The following is a 22,010-nucleotide window of genomic DNA, read 5'->3' on the forward strand; positions in this document are numbered from 1 at the left end:
GAATTTATATTGTTGCCCTGGGGATGACACTCATGTACTCTGACCTACTAAGCTATTTTTCCATCCCTTAGTGTAGATTTTATACTTACGATGCAGTCTATAAATTATAGATTTTGCTATTAGAAACACTGAAATCGTCCGTTCATAGATCAGCTTTTCAGATAAAAAGAAAAATTACCCACATTGTGTCACCCTAACTGTATCATGGGCTAGCCACTGCAGTATTATTCAGTTATTTGCAGATTCAGTCACTCGTGTTTTCTGATTTTATTTTCCCTACTGGTGACTTTTAATACATGAGAGTAGAAGTTCAAGTTTGAATGGATTTATTGAGTGAGTATGTTTAATGTTGCAGAGAATGGTGCTGAACTTGCCCAAAGGGTTCTTTGTCAGACAACCCTGTGACTGATGATAGCTACAGATGCCAGTATGAGAATTTTGCCTGTGTGTAAGGATGTGCAAATTTTCTTGGGGCTGGGGAGATGGCTCAGTGGCTACAGTTGTTCTTGCAGAGGACCTGGATGCTATTTCCAGCTCCTTGATGGCAGCTTACAGCCATTTATAACTCCATTTCCAGGGGATCTGATGTCCTCTTCTCATTCCTGCAGGTGGTGCACATTCATACATGCAGGCACATAACTCATCATGTGCATAGAGTAAACAAGACAAGAAAGCCAAGTTTTCCTGGGTTTCTTGTGTTAGAGTATAAAGCTGGATTCCAAGTACATAAGCTCGGAACCCCTGTGCTAAGAAGTAGAGAGCCTTGTAGCCTACAAAATAAATTATAGACAAGTAAGTTACAAGACAGTGACCCGTTGGGATAGTGTGAATACTTGCATGTTTGAGTGTTAGCAATTTTCCCAGAGTGTTTCTGGTGGTAGTGTCATGTTCCTCTATAGACGAGGTATTTGAGACAGTTAAACTTTAGGCTAGATATATTTAGCATGATACAATGGCTGTTTGACTTGTTCTTTTACTGATACAGAAGGGTGATGTTCAGGTGGAGTCTAGTGCATGCTTGCAGAGCATTTTCTAATCTTTTCCTGATTTTGCTTCCATTGTTACAGCTTTTCAAAATCATTAAATAATTTTTTTATAATGTCTTCTTTATCAGATTGTTTTCAGCCATTGAAATCAGCTAGGCAGTGTTAGTTTGGAATTTGGGTGAGTGACAGTTGACCTGAATGCATTGAATAGCCAAAGTAGAGTCTCTTCTTTAAGGTGCCATTCCAGAGATGGATGATAAGGACTGGGCAAGGCTGGTATTGATTAGGGCATGAACAGTGTTTTTCTTTGAGTAGGGTTTATACTGTTTTCGTCTCTCAAGGGTTTTACAAACTTTGTTTCCTCCCCTCTTACTCTTTTCTCATCAGTGTAAACCAGAATACAAGGTACCTGGACTGTATGTTATTGACTCCATTGTGCGACAATCCCGCCATCAGTTCGGTCAAGAGAAGGATGTGTTTGCACCCAGATTTAGTAATAACATCATTAGCACTTTCCAGAATTTATATCGTTGCCCTGGGGATGACAAGGTATGATATTGTTTCGTTAAAGGAGTCGTTACTCCTTTTCTTAGAGTGTTAGATTATCTTATTATAGGACCTTGTGTTGTCATTTACTCTCAGTTACTCTGAATTCTAATATTTACTCTTAGAATGTTTAGAGAGTAGAAAGATGTAGTTGCTTTTGCTACTTTTTAATTTATTGAAGCAACTGTAAAAGAAATTGACTACAGAAATATTTTGAAATTGTAGACATTGAGTCGTGCATGTAATCAGTAGAGAATTGTGGGTTTTGAATTGATATTTACCATTCAGTTTTGTAGAAAATGGATCTGCCAACCAGTTTATAGAAAAGTACGTATCAAAATTCTGTTACAGTTTTGTAAGTGCTAAAGACCGACACTCAGATTTTAGTATGTGTCTGTAATCAGCAGGTAAAGAATCCAGAGCCAAGAATAAAGGGAGATGTTTCCTTCATATCCCTTTAACATTACTAGAAAGTTACTTAAGTTGAATGCTGATTTGGAAGTGATATTTTTTTCTTTCTGTTTTTAAATTAGGAAAAGGTTATGAGTGGGTGAACAGGGCTGGAGCTGGCTCAGTTATTATGAGCATTTCTCTATCAGAGCCATGTCATGATTCAGCACCCTCTTCTGTTTCTCTGATAAACACATTAAAAAGAGAGGAGACTGGGTGAGGGTTGTTATAAGGAAGAATCTGAAATCTAAAGCTTACAACAAGATTGGGTAGTTTCATTTATTTATTTATTTATTTATTTATTTATTTATTTATTTATTTATTTATTTATTTATTTATTTATTTATTTATTTATTATGTATACAACATGTATGACCAGAAGAGGGCACCAGACCTTATTACAGGTGGTTGTGAGCCACCATGTGGTTGCTGGGAATTGAACTCAGGACCTTTGGAAGAGCAGTCAGTACTCTTAACCTCTAAGCCATTTCTCCAGCCCAGGTAGTTTCATTTTTAATCACCATCGTATCTTAAGTTTTAAACATCATTATTATGGGTGGGGATAAATTTGTTATAGCATATTCTTTGTAAATATTCTTAGATATAATTCCTAGAAGCTCTTGTACATTGTTTTAGTTAATTTGGTATTGTGGTAAGCCTAGCTAGTAGTCCTAAAGAATGTTTCAGATTTTCAGGCACCCATCTTAATGAATTCTTAAAGTAGAATTCCATGTAAAATCATTAATTTGAAATAGTAAGTATTAACAACTGATTTAGAAATCATGCTGATTTGAACTTGAATTTCTGAAAGTTACACAATCAGTCTTAATCTTGTAGGTTTCATGACTAACACCTCTCAGGATAGTCTTTATTGAGTAAGGTATTTTAAAACTATATGAGGAAAGATTACATGAATCTGAAATCTCAGTAATAAAGGAGTTGATGCTGTATATAGAGACAGAATGATGTTGCTGGACTTGTTATTTTGAAGAACGTGAGTATCAGACATTGAGAAATGTTCATTTAAGCCAAAAGAATGCCTGGTACTTTCTGAGTGCCCTCACCGTGCAGAGGCAGGAGTTGAATCAGAAGCCTAGAAGCTTCCTTCCTTTTCTCTCTCCCTCCCTCCCTCCTTCCTTTCCTCCCTCCCTCCCTCCCTCCCTCTCCCCTCCCTCCCTCCATCCATCCATCCATCCATCTGTCCCTTCCCTCTTTCCTTCCTTAAAGGCATGTGCCACCACCTTCCAGCTTTATAATTTTTATTTTTCTTATGCATCATTTGAAATACAGTATTTTACACATTTAATGTAACCTGCATGTTAGAGTGAACCAAATGTTTATTTTTAAAATTATTTTTACTATTATAAAATACTATTTAATTATTGTTTTCTTTTCCAGTGCTTAACAGTAGCCTATAATTTATTTTTCTTAATGTAACAAATTGCCTTAGAATAGTGATTGGTGGTTCTTGGTTATAGAATCTTTATATTAAATAGTTATGATTCAGATCGTCCTGTGCTGACATGAGGAGATAGCTTTTACTAGTCTTAGTATGGGTTTGGGTGATATTTATTTCAAGAAGTGGGTTTAATTAATGATTATTTTTTTAAAAAAATGGTAGAAAAACCTTTAAGGTTAAGAAAAAGTATGGTAAAAAATGTGGAACATTCTTCTTCGTTGGGCATCTTGAAGTCCCCAGGATCTGTAAGCAGTCCTTTGACCAAGGAGACTAAGTAGGAGTCTCTGTGCTCCTCAGAGTGTGGCACAGAGATCTGTGTAACCCAGTCCTTTCAAGTTTGTATCACACTGAATAAGAGATCAGCAGCAATTGAGCCAATAGAATTTGAGGACTAAGTTGGGATTTCATGGGAACTCTGTTGGAGAAAGGTGAGGATTCAAAGTAAGTTGAAGTAGAGCTGTGACTGATGATAACCTGTAGCTTTGCCCTAAGGGCTTATAGCTAAGGTCTGCACATGCTGATACCTGAAATCTTGGTTACAGTCACAGTTCAGGAAAAGAACAACAAAAAATGGGTTACAGTCTCATTTTGTAAATGATGAAACTGGGGGTTTAAATGTTTGTAAAATGTATTGGCCTAGGACCAAGTGAATGAGAAGTGTCAAGCACACAGGTCATGAATTTTACAGAAACTACCTAAATATGACATGACTGCATGGACCTCACCCAGAACAGGGTGAGATTAAAACACAGTGTGACATACCTGTAGGAGCGGGTTGAGATTCTTTGAGAGAATAAATGGGATGCGCACCTGCAGTCAAAGGGCCTCTCAGAAGGAGACAAACGATGGAGAAGATGCAGGATTCATTTGTTTATTTTTGCCAAGTGGTAAAGGACTCAGATTATTCTAAGTCATCAAATAATGTAGAACATTATTGATATAGAACATAATTCTTACCCCAAGGGTCAAATTGAGTAATAATGCTAGTGGGGTGTTGGCTTTATCCACCTAGGGAGAGAGTAGGTAGGAACAGTAACAGAAGTTCAAAGGAGAGGGCTGTGCCTCAGACTGTGCGCAGAGTAATCTATTGCTGTGGGTTTAAAGTACAGTTATGGCAAGGTTCTTAGGCAGGAATTGAGTTTGGTAAATTGTCCTTTTTCTTTTGGTCAGGGAAACATGCTGAACACAGGCGCTGAGCTACATTTCTTAAGTGAAGAAATGCCCTCTCTAAAGTTATTTAAATAGCTTATAAAATGAAATTTGTTAAGAGTCACATTAGATGAGGACTTTGTCCTGAAGTTACTTGCTAGTTCAGAAGGTAAGCATTGTATGAGTCAGGGTTAAATTCACCTTTATGTGTGTGTACGCATGATATTGAGATAGAGCCTGCCTCTGCCTCAGAGTTCTCTGAGAAGGCAGATGACAGTTCAGTGAGTAAGGTGCTTGCTTTTGGGCCGAGTGACCTTCATTTGATCCTGGGACCCAAAAAGGGGCGTTGTAGGGCAGTTGTGTAGGTGGCTGTGTGATCATGTGAATTGACATGCATAGAAAGTGGAGCCTAGTTGGCACTCTGCTTCTGCTAAGTATAACTTTCATTTATCTTGTGGAGATGTCAGAAGTAACTTCCCTTATTGCCTAGAGCTAGGAATTGCAGAATGGTTAAAAACAATTTCAGGTTGGAATTTACCATAGAAGTATTTTAATCTCTCTTTCCATAGTATGTCTGAATAACCTATATGAGTGCTAAGATTTTGAAAGCAGAAAATGTTAGAACATACAGAATAGTTGAAAACAATTTTTGAGACAGAATTTACCATAGAAATACTTTAATCTCTTTTACATCCTATGTTCAAATACTCTGTGTGAATTGAGTTGTGCTAATGTTTTGAAAGCAAAAAATTGAGTGTTATTTTTCTCCTTTCTTCTAGAGTAAAATAGTGAGAGTATTAAACTTGTGGCAGAAGAATAATGTTTTTAAGAGTGAGATTATCCAGCCTCTTCTGGATATGGCAGCAGGGATTCCCCCCCCAGTTGTCACCCCAGTTTTGGCTGGCACCACTGCAGCGATGAGCAATACTCCAGGTATGTACCCGTAGTGCAGACTCAGGTCCTGCTCTCACCCTATCATCTGTGTGAGCGACAGATAAGGTACCAGTGTGGAGCTTGTCCATCGTTACACAGATGAAAGACAGTGACCCAGAGGCTGAATGTGGTTGAATCCTTATGCTGGGGAAACAAAGGCAGGTGTGTCTCTTTGAGATTGTGAAATGAAATTGCTTTTGCTGTTAATCTAACATTTAAAAAACAATTTGAAAAATTGATTTTCTTCAATCACCAGGAACATACATTTTGGAAGAGGTGATGATTACAGTTTATTTTTGTTTTGTTGTGTACTCCAGGGGTTGACTCCGGGCTCCACATATGCTAGGCCCGCACTCTTCCACTGAGCCACCCCCAGTTCTCAGTGTTTGTAACTCCTTAATCTTGTGGATAACTTAACTTGAGGTTTACAGGAAATTTGGGGGACGTAATTTTTAAGAAGAACCCAAAATACTGCTTAATAAAGCCAAGATTGCTTTAATATAATTATCTCAAAATTTGATCTTCTTGAAACATCTAAGTGATATTTTCAATTTTACTCTGAACCTAACATTTGTTAACTTTTTGGTACTTAGCTTTTGTTGTACACCTGTCTATGAACAGATTTCTTTGTGTAACCAAGTTTTGAACAAAACATGGTTTTATCTTACATAAACTCACAGCTTTTCTCAGGAAGAATTGTAGGTTTGTTATTTCCTCCTGTTAAAGTATTTTCTGAGCTGGACCTGGTGACGCACCCCTTTAATCCCAGTACTTAAGAGGCAGAGATAGGCAGATATCTGTTTGTTGGAGGCCAGCCTGGTCTATAGAGTGAGTTTCAGGACAATCAGGGCTACATAGAGAAACCCTATCTCCAAAAACAGATAAACAAAAACAAATGGAAGAATTTTCTGTTATTAACCTTTGATGACAGGCTTCATTAAAATGGTAGCTTAGTTTGTTTTATTAAGACAGGTATGGGCAGATCCCATGGGGGTAGGTGGAGGTTTCCTGCCCGTTTATAAAACTAATCACATAAATGCTTTTGGTGGTTTTCAAGATGGAGGCGATAAAGTAAAAATAAGCTATTTGATTATATTTTATATATTAACTGAATGCATCTTTTTACCTCTTCACGTATTATTTACTTACTTTTTGGGTGTGTGTGTGTGTGATGTCTTTTCAAAAAGGAACCCCTGTGACACCTGTTACTCCAGCCAATGTGGTCCAAGGCTTACCTGATCCATGGGTGTCTCAGATAACAAACACAGACACACTGGCAGCCGTTGCTCAGATCTTACAGAGTCCTCAAGGTCAGCAGGTGAGCAGTCCTCCTGTTGAGTCCTTAACAGACTACCTTCAATTTTCCTTGTCCTTTCCGTTTACCAGTGGGAACACTGCACGTGTGACTGGTAAGTTACACTCGTGACTTGTAGTTTTCACTCAGTAATTCATCATGAACCTTATCTTATCTTTGAGGTTTGTTCTCTGGGAAGTTCTTTCTGTATCAGAATCCTGCGGTAGCACATAGCTTGGGCGGACCCTTGTTAGGTGCCATTGCTATCCCACTGATACACCAGGGTGCTTCCTGTTGTCATTGTAGTAGGACCCACTAGACTAGGAAGTCATTGTAGAGAAAGTTAGTGCTGTGGGGATTTGAACAGTGCTCTTGGGGGAATTGGAGATGTCAGAGGAATATCGAGTTGTGTAAAGGAGGGGAGGACAAGCTTGTTTCCCCTCTCTTCCCTTGTTGCTTCCTTCATTCAAGTGCCGTGAGAGAGTGTGTGTCTTTTATGTCATTGTTGATCTTGGTGGTAAGGTCATGTTTATGTTGTTTTTTTTCTACTGTATTAATATTGTTTTGATAATTGTGTGACTCTAGGTTGTTTCTTAATATTGCTGTTTTAAGATAGAGCTGAGATTATTTACTAGCTGTTAATAATAGCTTTTCCATTTCATTTTTCTAATCTTTATTGACAGTTATAAATTGTAAAAACTATACTATGTAGTTTTTGTTTTATTAACAATGTAATTGTGTGTTTATGAAGCAGTAATATGATATTCAATGCAATATGAAATTTGTAATATTCAGATTGGGGTAAATGGCGTATTTACTACCTCAGCCATTTTTTCTTTTTGTTGTGAACAGTCAAATCCTCTTTACTGGATGTGATTAAAATAATCATTGTCAACTATAGCTGCCCTCCTTTCCTATAGAGCATTAGTTAACGGCTTACTCCTCACTCAGCTATATATGGAACTATTAAAGGGTTAATGCTTCAACTTCAACCTGGATTGTGTGCACGAAGGACTTCTTACAAAATCATAAAGATTTTGTTATTGTATGTGTTTCTGTGTGCATGCACCTAAGTGTGCGGAGGCCACAACTTGCATGGATTGATTCACTCCTACCATGTGGTTCCTGGAGTTTGAGTAAACCCAGGCCATCAGGCTGGAAAGCAAGCACCTTTCCCCGCAGAGATACCTCCTCACCAGCTCTCTTAAGTGTTTTTGTTTTGTTGTGGTTTTTTAAAATATATTTTTATTTTATTTATGTGCACTTGTGTTTTTGCCATGGGTGTCGGGGTCCCCTGGAACTAGAGTTACAGAGGGGTGTGAGCTGCCATGTGGGTGCTGGGAATTGAATCCGGGTTCTCTGGAAGAAGAGTCAGCGCTCTTAACTTCTAAGCCATCTCTCCAGCCTCTTTGTTGTGTTTTTTAAGATTTTATTTTATTATTTTATTTATGTGTGTACCTGGAGGCCAGAAGAGGACACTGGATGATACAGGTGGTTGTGACCTGCCTGACATGGATGCTGGGAACCAAACCTGAGTCCTGGAAGTGTGGCAGGTGCTACCACTGAGCCATTTTTTTCAATCTCATGCTTTGTTTTGTTTCTTAAAGATGGCAGAAGAACAGGAATAGGTATTGCTGCAATTGTAGTTTGCTCTATTCATCATTTGTGACACTTGTTAAGTCTCAGACTCCCTGTTGAATAGGTTTCTCTCCTGTTTTCAGGAAATGTGTTCTCAGATAGTAAATCTGATTGATATAAAAGCTGTTGTCCTGGTCAGGGCTTAGCCCTTGTGGAATTAATTGAAGAATGATGAGAAGCTTAGTGAAAGCATCTAGTCTGTGATGAGTTCTTTGTTCCACTGTTACAATGTGACTGTTTCGTGTGTAATACTCATGACTTTCCAAAAGCAGGCCAGGCTTTTCAAGGACTTAGGTGCTACCCACTTATCTGCTCTCCTGCTGTGGTAAACCCTGACTGAAGCAACTTGGGAGGGTAGGGTTCTTTTGCCTTACACTTCCAACCTGGAATTAGAGACCATAGAGGTTCCCAACTCCAGGTCAGCTACCTTCCTTATACTTATCCCAGGCCCTGTTACCTAGGGATGACACCACCCACAGTGACCTGGGTTGTCCTACTTCAATTACTAGTTAAAATGTTGCTGCTGGCCAGGCAGTGGTGGTGCATGCCTTTAATCCCAGTACTCAGGAGGCAGAAGCAGGTGAATCCCTGTGAGTTTGTGGCCAGCCTGGTCTACAAAGTGAGTTCCAAGGCAGGCTCCAAAAGCTACACAGAAAAACTCTGTCTCGAAAAAAACCAAAAAAAAAAAAAAAAAAAGAAAAAGAAAAGAAAATATTGCTAAGTCATGGCCATAGGCCCATCTGACTGAGGTACTTCTTCTAGTGAGGTTCCCTCTTCCCAAATGAAGTTAGGTTTGTGTCAAGTTGACACCTGAAATCTAACTATGACATTCTATCCCTTGTTAACTTTGACACAACAAACACCACTTTAAACTGTAACTTTCCCTTTGTTGGTTCATCAAATCTTACATTAAGTCATAATATAAAACACACTACAATTTCAATAGTTCCACAGTCTTTAAAAATCCGTAAGTCCCTTCATTGTGGGCTCCTATAAATTCCAAAATACATTGCATACTTTCTTGTTCCAAGAAGGAAGAACCAGAGCACAGTTACAGTCAAATCAAACTAAAACTAATATCCAACAGTGTGAAAAAAGCTCCGTATCTGACTCATGAACTGGGCTGACTCCAGAGTGTTGGGAAGTCCCATTTCTCTGTCTCTGCCACTCACAGCACATGCACAGCTTGTCTCAGGCTCAAGCCAGCTCCACCTCACAGTGCTTCTGTCCCGAGTGGATTTTCCACAGTCCTGGCATCTCCAGTATGCTGGGGTCACCACTGCAACCGAGGCTGCACTTTTGCCAGTGACCTTTCCTGGCTTCTTCAAGGACTCTGACCCTGATGCATAGTGCCACTCATCATTCTGTTTATTTTTATTTTATGTGTATGGGTGTTTTTTCTAAATATTGTGTACCACATTCTGGCCTAGTACTCACAGAGGCCAGAAAACAGTGTTGGATCCCCAGGACTAGAGTTATAGATGGTTGTGAACTACTATGTGTGTGCTGGACATTGAACCTGGTCCTCTGGAAGAGCAGCCAGTGGTCTCACTTGCCGAGCCATCTCTCCAGCTCCCATAGTGATGCTTTTTACTTTGTTTTGTGAGCCCTTCAATCACTCAAAACCAGTACCATGTGGGAGATAATATTTGCCAGATTGCTTGTCACCTGATGATGTGAAGTCTCAGGCCTCTGCTTTCCAGAGCTTCTGCTGACCCTGAGGAAATACTTACCAGGCGATTTCATTGTGGCTGACTTTTCAGCCCCAGCTGTCCAGCCTCTGTTCTTCCAGCAAAGCATATTAAGTTTCATGACCTCAGGTTGTCCAGCTTCTGTAATAATTTTCATTTCTGTGGTAAAACACCATGACTAAAGTGACTTCTGGAATAGTTGATTTTGGCTCAGCTGTCCAAAGGGAGACAACCCAGAGTGATGAGGGTAGCATGGCAGCAGGCATCTAGAGCACACAAGAAGCCCAGAGAACACATCTTCAACTGCAAACACAATCGAAGAGTGTGAGCTGGAAGTGTGGCGAGGCTCTAAGTTCTCAAAACCTGTCTCCACTCTTCACTTCCTTCCCCCCAAAAAAATTCCTAACCTCCCCAAACAGCCTATGTGTTCAGATACTTGCATCTGTTGGGACATTTCTCATTCAAACCACCACACATTAAAAACACTTTGTCTTTAGGATGATAAAATTTATTCGCTACAAATGTTTATCCATAAAGATTCAGTTTCTAAAAATGCTATTTTTCCCCTTCCAGCTTCAGCAGCTCATACAAACCTTACAGATACAACAGCAGAAGCCCCAGCCTTCCATCCTGCAGGCCTTGGATGCTGGTCTAGTGGTTCAGTTGCAGGCACTCACAGCACAGCTTACAGCTGCAGCCGCAGCAGCCAACTCCCTTACACCCTTGGATCAGGGAGTCTCTTTCAACAAGGTACTAGTTATAAATACCTGATGCGTTTATGTGAACTGATAGACTTTACGTCATAGCATTTAGAGTCTACTTTGTACGTTGTATTTCACCGCAGACTTTTGTTGTGTGTGTGTGGTTTTGATAGAACCTTTTTATGTAGCATATGTTGGCTTCTACTACACAATCTGCCTGTCTCAGCCTCCCAAGTGCTGATTTGGGTGGTTTATGAAGTTCTGTAATTTGACCTGATAAAATAATCAGTATGTGAAAACTCAAAGGAAAAAATGTTCTGTAGTTGATATTACTGTATATTTTATGTGTAGGTTTAACTATGAAAAAAATAGGGTTTTTAAAATTGAGGCTGTTTTGTTTATAGTTTTTTTGTTTATAGTTTTTTTGTGTGATATCTTCTTTATGATTGTCAGTTCGGAGTGTATCTTAGCAGTGATGTATGTGTGTATATAAATATGCACATACAAACGCGTGTGTATGTGTAGTTGGTTTTATTTTTACTCTTTGTTCTTTGCTCTTTGGGGACCCACCACCTAACCCCCAGATAATCACACGGAGACTTACTCTTGCTTAAGAATGCCCGGCCTTAGCTAGGTTTATTTCTAGCCAGCTTTTCTTAAATTATTGTGTCTACCTTTTGCCTCTGGGCTTTTACCTTTTTCTCTTTCTTTCTTTCTTTCTTTCTTTCTTTCTTTCTTTCTTTCTTTCTTTCTTTCTTTCTTTCTGTCTCTCTCTCTCTCTCTCTCTCTCTCTCTCTCTCTCTCTCTCTTTCTTTTTCTTTCTTACTCCTTGTTTGGCTGTGTGGCTGGATGGTTGGCCCATGGTGTCCTCCTTCCTTCTTTTCTCGTTCCTCCCTCTTCTCTCAATCTCTGCCTTTCTCTTAATCTCTGCCTGCCAGCTCTTCCCAACCTTTGTCCTGCCTTGCTGTTGGCTGTTCAGGTCTTTATTAGACCATCAGGTGTTTTAGACAGGCACAGTAACACAGCTTCACAGAGTTAAACAAATGCAACATAAAAGAATGCAACACATGTTTGCATCGTTAAACAAATGTTCCACAGCAAAAACAAGTGTAACACATCTTCAACTAATATTCCACAACGTGTATATATGTTATTCCTGCTACTATTATTTTCATCAGAAAATCAATACTGATTTCTTGGGTAGACTTTATTTCTTGGATAATGAGCCATTTGGCTAATCGCTCTTAATTTAGTACTAGTAGCTAGACACATTTTAACATTGCTAGGACTAGTTAACAATTGATTATGACCCTAGATGGTTTTTTTAAGTTAGAGTTCCATAATCCTTCATTTTCTGTAAACATTGTTTAGTGAGCTGGGCATGGTGGTGCACGCCTTTGATCCCAGCACTCAGGGAAGTGGATCTCTGAGTTGGAGGCCAGCTTGGTCTATAGAGCAAGTTGTAGGGTAGCCAGAGCTACACAGAGAAAACTTGTCTCGAAAAACAAAACTTTTAGTATTTTTACTGCCTATGTCCAAATGGTTTGTGATGATGAAGCCGTCCCTCAGGAGATCATTCCTGCACCTCCGGAGGAGCCTGAAACCATGTATGAATGTCTATACGTACTTGTGATAATCTTTCAAGGAAAATAGGAAACAATAATATATTGAGACTGTATGATGACTTCTCTTGAAGGAATCATGGCAGTCATAGTTTCAGACTACACTTTGAGTGAATGAGTGAGGCTGCAGGGATGACCATGTGTAAGGGCGCTGCTGTATGTTACAGTGCTCTAAAAGCATGCATTCCTAATGCCGTACTCTACTATGGCACAATTTAAAATGGAACCGTACCCTTACTTCACATCACAGATATAAAATAGCATTGTAATTTCCACGTTGAAGCACTTTCTCATTTGTCTTTTTCTTCCTCTTCCCTAGAAGTTGATGGATAGGTTTGATTTTGGGGAAGATTCTGAGCACAGCGAAGAATCCAAAAAGGAAATTCCTACTCCTCAACTGTAAGAATTATGTTTTTCTTTCTTTCTCTGTTGTTCTAAATGCTGAGTGGGATGGTAACAGTCTTAACACTTGGAGTGAGCTTTTCATAAGCTGGGGTGTTGTTTCAGGCTGTAAGCACTGAAATTATAGAGGTCCGTGGACCTGCTGTCTTATTACCTCCCTAGATTTATTTGGATTCTTTCAGACCTTTGCAAATAGTTGGAATATATCAAAGTTCCCTATAGGAAAATTGATAAGCATTGGTAAGTGTAGTTGTGATTTTTTAAATTATATCTCTGTTGGCTTTAAATAACTTAGTTGTAAGAATATTTGTAATAGTAGGACTGATGCTTCTGCCAAGGTCCACTTCTAGAAAGTATGCCAGTTTTTGAGAAGTGCATTAAACCAGTTAGAATTCAGGATTGGTATTATATGGGTTTTGTTTATTTAAAAATGGATTTTGTGTTTTTATTGAAATTGGTGACATACACTCCCCCCACCCCCAAACAGTTGTACAGAGCCCTATGTTTTGTGTCTGGATCTGTAAAGACTAGGAGAGCGTGAGAGGAGGGAGAGGGAGGGAACATGACGGATAAAAGCCTTTGCGACTCTCATTTAAGCAAGCAGTATTAGTTTTTATATACTGGGGTAATGTATATGAATACTTAAAATAGAAATGCATCCTTTTGATACAGTGATTTTCCTTGACAGAGTTTGAAAGTAGTATTTTAGAGTCTAAATAGTGAAGCTGGAAGGGCCATTTGAGGTCATGTAGATGAAGGAGCTAAACAGTGTATGAATTTCTTAATAGCCCTGTTGGTAGAACCAGTGATTTCCCACCTTCTGAGGAAAGAGCTAGTGTGACTGTTAGTCTTACATGCTGTTCTGTTGAACCGAATTTCCTCATTTTCTAGACACCAATTCAAATGTTCTGTTTTAAAGAACGGAAATAAATAGACTCCATTGTCTTTCAAGAAATAGCCTTTCAATATTTGAAGATAGATACCATTCTTCGTCATAGGTTTATTTGCTCCAGATGATGTACTCTCCCCTCCCCCGCAACTGTTTCAAGACCTGTCACCATTCTGTTTACCCTTTTTTTTCTTGTCTTACCTATGGCACTTAGAATTCCAGCTGTATTCCAGGTGTGACTTTCCCAGAGCATAGTTTCTTTTTTCTAAACACTGTTTCTAATTATTACCTAATAATAACATGATTATTAAGGAAACATACTCTGTAAAACTTATGGGCAGTGAAAATTGTAGATTTTACACATACTGATTGAGAGACTGTCTTCCACTGTCTCATGGTTAAACATGAGTTATTAAAAATTGACATTGTTTATAAACTTTTCCCTTTTTTACAAGTGTTCTGAGATTTTCTTACAGTACTCTTAGAGTCACTAGTTTATATGTACAGCACACCCATGTGTGCACCATGAGGCAGTAATGTCAGCTCTGTAACAGAGCGTCTCTAATGTTTATCGGTTGAAACGTTATTGAGTATATTTCTCTTCCAGTGTATTAATTTTCCAAAACATTCCACTTTGACTATTAATATTTTAAAAAGAAAACACTGTAATAGATAGAGTGCATTGTGTCAGAGAGATGTTTTTGTTTTCTCTGAATACTCACTTTGATATTACCTTTCGTGCATTTCAACATTCATCTTCACTCTTGTTTATCATTTTAGTTCTCATGTTTCCGAATCTGTGAACAACTCCATCTTCCATCAGATTGCAGAGCAGCTGCAGCAGCAGAACCTGGAGCACCTGCGACAGCAGCTCTTGGAGCAGCAGCAGCAGCCTCAGAAGGTCTGGGCCACCTGCAGTTACTGTGCTCTGCAAATGGGCATTTTGTGGGATGCTTGGTAGTGTTCATTCTTGGTCTTTGGGGCCGTTTGTTACTTTTGTTTCTAAGGTATTTTCTTCCCAAGACCTTTGTAGCAATTCCTATCATAAAAAAATGTCTTCTGGCAGTGTACTGAATCCATGTGATAGAAATGAATTTCATAGCTACACAGAGAAACCCTGTGTGGGGGAAAAAAAAAGAAAGAAAGAAATGAATTTCATGATACTGGAAGGAGAATAGTAGATAGACGTGGGTTTTGGAGTTACCTCTTAAAGCTTCCTGTTTTCTCCTTTCTGCTCTACTTCCTTGTCTGGGAAGGTAATGCCAATTATGTTGATGATGGTAGTGTCCAAAGTAGATGACCTTCTTTCAATTTTTAAAAGTTTCCCTGCCAATACCATATGATAGGAATCTTATTACACATAGAGGAGGCATATTTATACTTAATTTTCATGAAATAGGTACCATGACTCCCATTTTACTCCAAAGGAAGTTGAAGCGTAGTGACATAAAAGATCTAATACAAAGTATACAGCTAATGGTGTCTGATCAATTTTAAGGCATACCTTTATTTTGTGCATAAGTAGGAAGTTTAGTCTAACTATTGTGCAGCATCCTCATGTCATTTTGAGAGATGCTAAAATATGGGAGAAAAAAGTTTGACTTTAGAAGTGATGAAATCTGTCATAAACCTACCTGTGTCTTACATGAGAAACTCTTGTAGATACCCACTCCATACTGTGCTCTCACCATTGAAGATGTTGTCGGGGATGAATTTAAAGCCACTTACAAAATTTTATGTGTGACTACATTTTTAGGCATGTGACACAGATAAAGATGGGCAGAAAAGTGGTTCTGACCTTAGGTAATGTAATCTTTCTTCTAAAGAAGTACAAACATTTGTGTAAACCCACAGAAAAATTAATTCTATAGTCTCTTTAGTTGAGTTAAAAATACAGGGTTCTGGGAACACAGAAGAGGCCTCAGTACTTTTGATATTTAGAATAATTTAAGACACAGTTAGAGCCTGAACTTGACCTCGTATGTGCAAATAGTATGAAATGGATGATTCCAAGGATACCTGCTGGAACTCATGAACACGGACTGATCTGATGAACTAGTTCTGATTGAATTGGTCTAAGTAAGAGACATATTTTTTGCTAAAGTTATTTGTATATGTACTGAAGAATATAAGAAGATAACGTTTGGGGTGTTTGTGTCAGTCAGCCATACAGTATAGTAACTACAACGATAACAGACAAGGACGGGGGTGGGGGTGGGGGTGCTGTCTGCTTTCTCCAAACAGAAGCTGTATGTAGAACTTGCTACGTTTCCTGCTGTCACTCTGACTTCAGAATGTTTAGCAGAAGCAGCAAAGTCAGGGCGGTACTGTGGACATGGAAAGTTGCTCTGTGTATTAGTTTCCCAATTTAGCCACATACAGTAATCAGAAGAAATAGAAGTTAAGTCTCCATTTTCCAAAGTTTATCCAGTGATAAAAGATGTCATAAAGTAAGAAACAGAGAAGCAATCATTTGCTAATGTGTGAAATGGATGATGAGTGTGAGACTGGCAGACTTAATGAGCAGTTTGCAAACTGGGTGACAGGTATATATAGTAAGTTGTGTGATTCAAGATGTAATGAGTGGCCAGGCGGTGGTGGTGTACACCTTTAATCCCAGCACTTGGGAGGCAGAGCCAGGCGATCTCTGTGAGTTCGAGGCCAGCCTGCTCTACAGAGCGAGATTCAGGACAGGCACCTCGTGTTGGGTGGCTCACAACTCCCTGCCTGTCACTCCAGCTTCAGAAGACCAGATGCCCAGGACATACACGTGCACACACACACACAAAATAAATAATTTGAGGGAGGGAGTTGTTTCAAGGCAGGATCTCACTACATTGTTCTGGCTGTCTTAGAATTCACAATGTGGATCAGGCTGACATTGAACTCAGAGAGATCCACCTGCCTTTGATTCCCAAGTGCTGGGTTTAAAGGCATATACTACTATGCTTGGCTTTAAATTAAATCTTTAACAAAATAAGATAGAATAAGATGTGCAGAAAAATCAAGTACTTTTTGCTTATATTAGATCCATATAACTCCCCGAAACTAGGATAGTGCTTCCTTGTTCCTTGCAGGTCAGCTACAGCTGCGATGTGCAGTGGGTTTCAGGCCCCAGCAATAAGAAGGAAACACTTTAAGGGTTTAGGAACATTTGAAAAACTAGAGTTTGTTTCTAATAAAAGAAATGGACCAGAATTATGAAGGACTAGAAACCTTATCATAGTGATTTCTGTTGTTTTAAGTTAGAGTCTTATGATTTTGCTGATTATTAGGATAGTCAAAAGATGGTATCAGAACTAGACCTCAAGATGAAATGTTACTGGTAAGATTTAAAAACAATCTTTGAAAGATTCAGCCTACTGATGATGAAGCACTATCATGTGATGTCGGAAGTAGTGTAATTTACTTGGTTTCAGAATGTAATGCAGCCAGGCATGGTGGCACATGTCTTTAATGCCAGCACTCTGGAGGCAGAGGCAGGCGATCTCTGAGTTAGAGAACAGCCTGGTCTGCACAGCTGGGTCCTGGATCGTCGGGACTCTGTAGACATACCATGTCTCACAAACAAAACCACAATAGCAAAATACCCAGAGTGTGATGCAGAGAGCAGAGGTGACATGATGAACTCTGAGAGGGGCGACCCTCTGCTTTGTGGGAAATGAATTACTGTTTGTAAAGTCAAATACATCTTAAGATATTGATTGTGTGGAGCTATTAGATTTGTGAATTGGGTCAATATAGTTGGTGTAGCGTGTGGAGTTCAATGAAGCCTTTGACGGACTTTCCTGTCATTTGTATAGAAAAAATAGTGGGAAAGGGTCCCTGTGTAGGTGATAATTAACAATGGCACATAGGACTGTTAGGTGCCAGTCTTAAAAGAATCCTGTGGTAGCTGATGTTAACCATGCCTTTCCATGGTTTTTTGTTTGTTTTTATCGATTTGCATGAATATATGGTTGAAGAAAGATGTTTATATCAGATGAATACCAGGGGAAAAAAATGTCACTTGCCGCTTGGTGGAATCCAGTGTCTTTTTTTAAATAGAGAAGTGAGACTAAAGGAACAGAGAGAACGTAATTAATTTTTATACAACTTAAATACTGTGACTCTTCTTTGTGCCAACTAAGTTCAAATGTTGATACTCTTTTAAGAAAATGGAACATTCTAAGTTCTTGTTCCAAAGTCAGAATAATACCTTAATGGGTTGATTGAGTGTGACTAGGTTGTTTCCTTTATTCTTCTCGGCCTCACTGGTGTGCTTTTCACTTACTAGTTCTTTGATTTGACAGGTACATTGAGGGTATTTTTGCTTTTTTAACTGGCCATCATCATTAGGGTCTAGAACATGTATTTCTCTTCTGCTTTAATTATTGTGGAGTGTGTACGTCTCTGAGTTTTCTTAGCCATGAACAGAAAATTAAATATCTTCGGTATCTAGCACTCAAAGAAGGCTAAACACAGACTGTAGAACTTAGGAAAAAATGAAAATCTTTCTGATGTATGGCCAAGAGTGTGTTGTTCCTGTACCACTTTAGCATTTCAGCTAGTGTTGATGCATTCTGGAAGATTATACTTACATGGGGCTGAGAGATGGCTCAGTGATTAAGAGGACTGGCTACTCTTCCAGAGGACCCAGATTAGATTCCCAGTTTCCGCATGAATGCTCCCAACAATTTGCAACTCCAGTCCCAGGAGATCCAGTGCCCTCTTCTGACCTCCTTGGGCACTGCATGCATATATTGTACAGCCAAGACACATAGGCAGACATCCATTACTATAATGTTAAGGAAAAGATAAACAAAGGCTACACTTATTGACTGCCTTTTGATTCTATTTTGATTCAGGAGACACTTCTCTGTTCTGACTTTTGCTTAATGTATATTTATCAACTTTGAAACAAAACAAAACACTGCCTGTTCCTCAGATACTGAGGGACTTAGCAATTGTTATTTAAAACTCTGCCCTGAATTTTATGATGCATTCTTTTCTTCTAGTTGTAAAATGTACCATTCATAAGAGCAACATACTTTCAATTTCCTTGTAAACAGATTACTGTGCCAATTAGTTTAATGCAGCTTAAACACTACAGAAATCCTTGTCTTACATCAAAATGGTTTATTGTAATGGTGTGTTAAAGAACCAAATATAAGATAGCAGCTATATGTTATCACATTGGTAATTTGCATTGAGAATGAAATGGATGGAAAATAGATTCAGATTATAGCCAGTGTAAGTTCACTTTTGTAAAAAGCATAGTAATGGACTAATTTTTCCCTTTTCCTCCCTCAGGCAGGGTTTCTCTGTATCCTTACCTGCTGCCTTGGAACTCTGTAGAATAGGCTGTCCTTGAACTCACTGAGATCTGTTTCACAAGTGCTGGGTTTAAAGGCCTGTGCCACCACTGCCTGCCTTGATTAATTTGATTTTCATTCATTCATTTCTTTATTTTGGGGTAGCAGGTGTGTGAGGTCAGATGAAAGCTTGCCGGGGTTGGTTCTCTTGCTCTATCTACTGTGTGAGCTTCAGGGCTTGAGTCTAGGTCCTAAAGCTTGGTAGCAGGTACCTTTACCCACAGAACCTTATATTCTGAACTTGAAGTAAACCACTCACAGAACGTTTAGTTTATTCTAAACATGTATATTTAGGAAAATATACGTACTAAGGTGATATAAATTACTAAGGCTGTCAGCTCCAGGATATGCTTCACACTCTTCCTGTGTGGTGTTTCGTTAAAAAGACAGCCGAGGAGACTACTGATGAACAATGCAGCTGAAGCAGAACCAAAGTGCCCTGTGGTCCCCACACAGTGAGGACACCACTGTGACTACCAGACTCCTAATGACTTTCAGGAACAAAGCTCTCTAGGTCTTGTGCTAGTGTCTAGTTGAAATATCACCATGAGGCACAAAGCTTATTCTCACCAGCAGGTCTTAACCTCCTGTGCTTGCCTGTTTAATTGCTTAGACTTCCTTTTTTCTTTTTCTTTTTATTGAGATAGGGTCTCATTATGTAGCCCCATCTGTCCTGGAACTGACTATGTAGATCAGGCTGGCCTTGAACTCACAAAGACCTGCCTGCCTCTGCCTCCCAGGTGCTGGGTTTAAAGGCATATACCCCTATGCCTGGTGAATAGACTTTCTTAAACCTTACTAGAGCTGGTCATTTCCACCTAACTAGAGCTGGTTATTTCCTGCTGGGCGAATATGTGGCACGTTCGCTGCTGTCTGTTCTTTGTGAATTCATGTCTTTCCCTTTCCCTTCATCTTGCTTTTGCATGTCTAAGGTGTGTGGGCTGCTCTCTCTTTTTGGGAGTTGATTGTTCCTGAACAGTTTGTAACAAGGGAACATTAGTGTGTAGTTGTTCTTTTCTTTGTTTTTAGCCTGTGTACCACCAGGATCTTACTCCCTCTAGATTCCTGTAAGATCATGTTCTAGAAGATTTTCTACCAGATTGCTTCTCCTATATTGAGTTTCTTCATGTTTTAATTAAGTCAGTATTTAAATTGTTATTCAGGTCATACTCATTAACATCAAGTTAGCAACATCACTATATATTGTTACTGTACTCCTTCTTAGGATGTGGGGGCATTCCTTGTTCCCCTAAGTTTGTCTTTATTTGCCTAACTTGTACTAAAACTTTAAATATTACACATCACACTGTATTTCCTGTAACTTTTATGATTTCTAGAGAAAGTAGTTGGGGAAGAACCTAATTGGGGATAGTTTTGCTAAGTCACTAATTTTGGTAGTGACTTTGGGTATTGTTTTGCTTCTAGGCATATAATAAGTGATTTAAGTTTTTGAATATAAGGTTTTAAGTGGACCTTCAGAGTATTTTGTTGATAGTAATTAATCATGTAGTTGTAGATTCACTTAATGTTGTACCTTTAAGTACCATTAAGTACTGTCTCTGTATTACTCCTCAATAGTTTATATTTCTGACACTTAAAAATGTTCTTGAGGACATACTTCATCTAACTATTTTATACAATTATATATGGGACTCTACTTTTTTATGGGACTCTACTTTTTAAAAGTAGACTTGGATTTATACAAAAGACTTCAGGTGAATTACTCTAAGAATGGCTTGCCATGAATATGACTCCCTTTCAGCATTTAATTGTAATGTTTGCTGTATTCAAATTCTCATTTGTAGTGATGCTGTCTCAGAACATTGGTTTGTTCTCAACAGGTAACTCCTCAAGATAGCCAGGAGGGAACATTTGGGTCAGAGCACTCAGCGTCACCCTCACAAGGAAGTAGCCAGCAGCATTTTCTGGAACCTGAAGCAAATTTAGATGATTCCATAGACATTCAGCAACAGGTAAAAGTCAGTGCTTTTCTGGGCCATAAATGTCCAAAGCCATTTTACCACGTAAGGTTCTTTGTGAATATATTGTATCCTGGATGCAGTTTGTCTTGTGGGTGTTCCACATCCCTAGCTTTGTTACCTGTGAGGCATTAATGCTGCATTGCTAATATTTTTAAAGTAGAACTGTACTTGTATGCTAAATCTTAACTGCTTTTTTTGTTTATATGCTCTTAACTTTGCTTTCCAAGGATATGGATATTGATGAAGGACAAGATGTTGTTGAAGAGGAGATCTTTGAACCAGAAGCTAAGAAAGTAGCTGTTCGCTCAAGATCAAGAACTCATTCGCGATCTCGATCAAGGTTCTATAATAATATTTAACAGTAATGTTTGGTTTTTTTTCTTTGCATCAAGATTAAACGAAATACTTAAAGTAATTTTTAAAATGCTTTCTAAAAAGTATTTTTTAGAAGTAATTGAAAATAAAACCCAGAGATAACCTTTGTGATAGGTCTGCTATTTGAGTACTTTATTTAACAGGAACAGCTGTTATCATGAGGTGATTTTGGATTATAGTTGATTTTAGTTGATACTAGCATGGTATCTTACTTGGGGTATTACTGCTTCTGAACAGTATGTAAGTCAGGCTGTATTTCTCACGTCCAAATTATTGAATAGCAGTACCAAAAATGTCTTTAAAGATAGCCACAGAACAGGTTTTTTGAATGTTAATACACTTGCAAGGCAGTAGAAAACAGGTCCTATAATCAAAACCAAGTCATGAGTCTTTGGTATTTTCACATTCCACTTTTTACATGGGAACATATTTGCAAACATGTACAGTAAATAAGTGACAGCATCCGCTTACATAGTATAAAGTCAAGAATGATAACATTTTAGAAGTTGTAAAGTATTAAAGAGGATTATACTCTGTCT

General features: G+C 38.7%; 1 protein-coding gene across 7 annotated transcripts in view; it reads left to right on the forward strand.

Annotated features, from left to right (window-relative positions):
• Positions 1-1,468: 1,468 nt before the first annotated feature.
• Positions 1,469-22,010, forward strand: part of Scaf8 (SR-related CTD associated factor 8) — a 156,679-nt gene continuing 136,137 nt past the window's right edge. For 4 of the 7 annotated variants that reach the window (XR_005090252.1, XR_005090253.1, XM_037200425.1 and 1 more), the window contains exons 1-9: positions 1,478-1,535; positions 4,612-4,759; positions 5,370-5,523; positions 6,711-6,841; positions 10,720-10,896; positions 12,789-12,868; positions 14,541-14,661; positions 20,956-21,087; positions 21,324-21,436. Coding sequence is in view for 5 of the 7 variants with exons in the window: in XM_037200425.1 (XP_037056320.1) it covers positions 5,448-5,523; positions 6,711-6,841; positions 10,720-10,896; positions 12,789-12,868; positions 14,541-14,661; positions 20,956-21,087; positions 21,324-21,436 (830 nt within the window). In the remaining 2 variants the exon portion in view is untranslated. Of the gene's footprint in view, positions 1,536-4,611; positions 4,760-5,369; positions 5,524-6,710; positions 6,842-10,719; positions 10,897-12,788; positions 12,869-14,540; positions 14,662-20,955; positions 21,088-21,323; positions 21,437-22,010 lie in introns of all 7 variants that reach the window. The other 3 variants (XM_037200428.1, XM_037200427.1, XM_037200426.1) reach the window with 3 other exon arrangements.

Source organism: Peromyscus leucopus, chromosome 8a, assembly GCF_004664715.2.
Source record: "Peromyscus leucopus breed LL Stock chromosome 8a, UCI_PerLeu_2.1, whole genome shotgun sequence".
NCBI classification, from domain to species: domain Eukaryota; kingdom Metazoa; phylum Chordata; class Mammalia; order Rodentia; family Cricetidae; genus Peromyscus; species Peromyscus leucopus.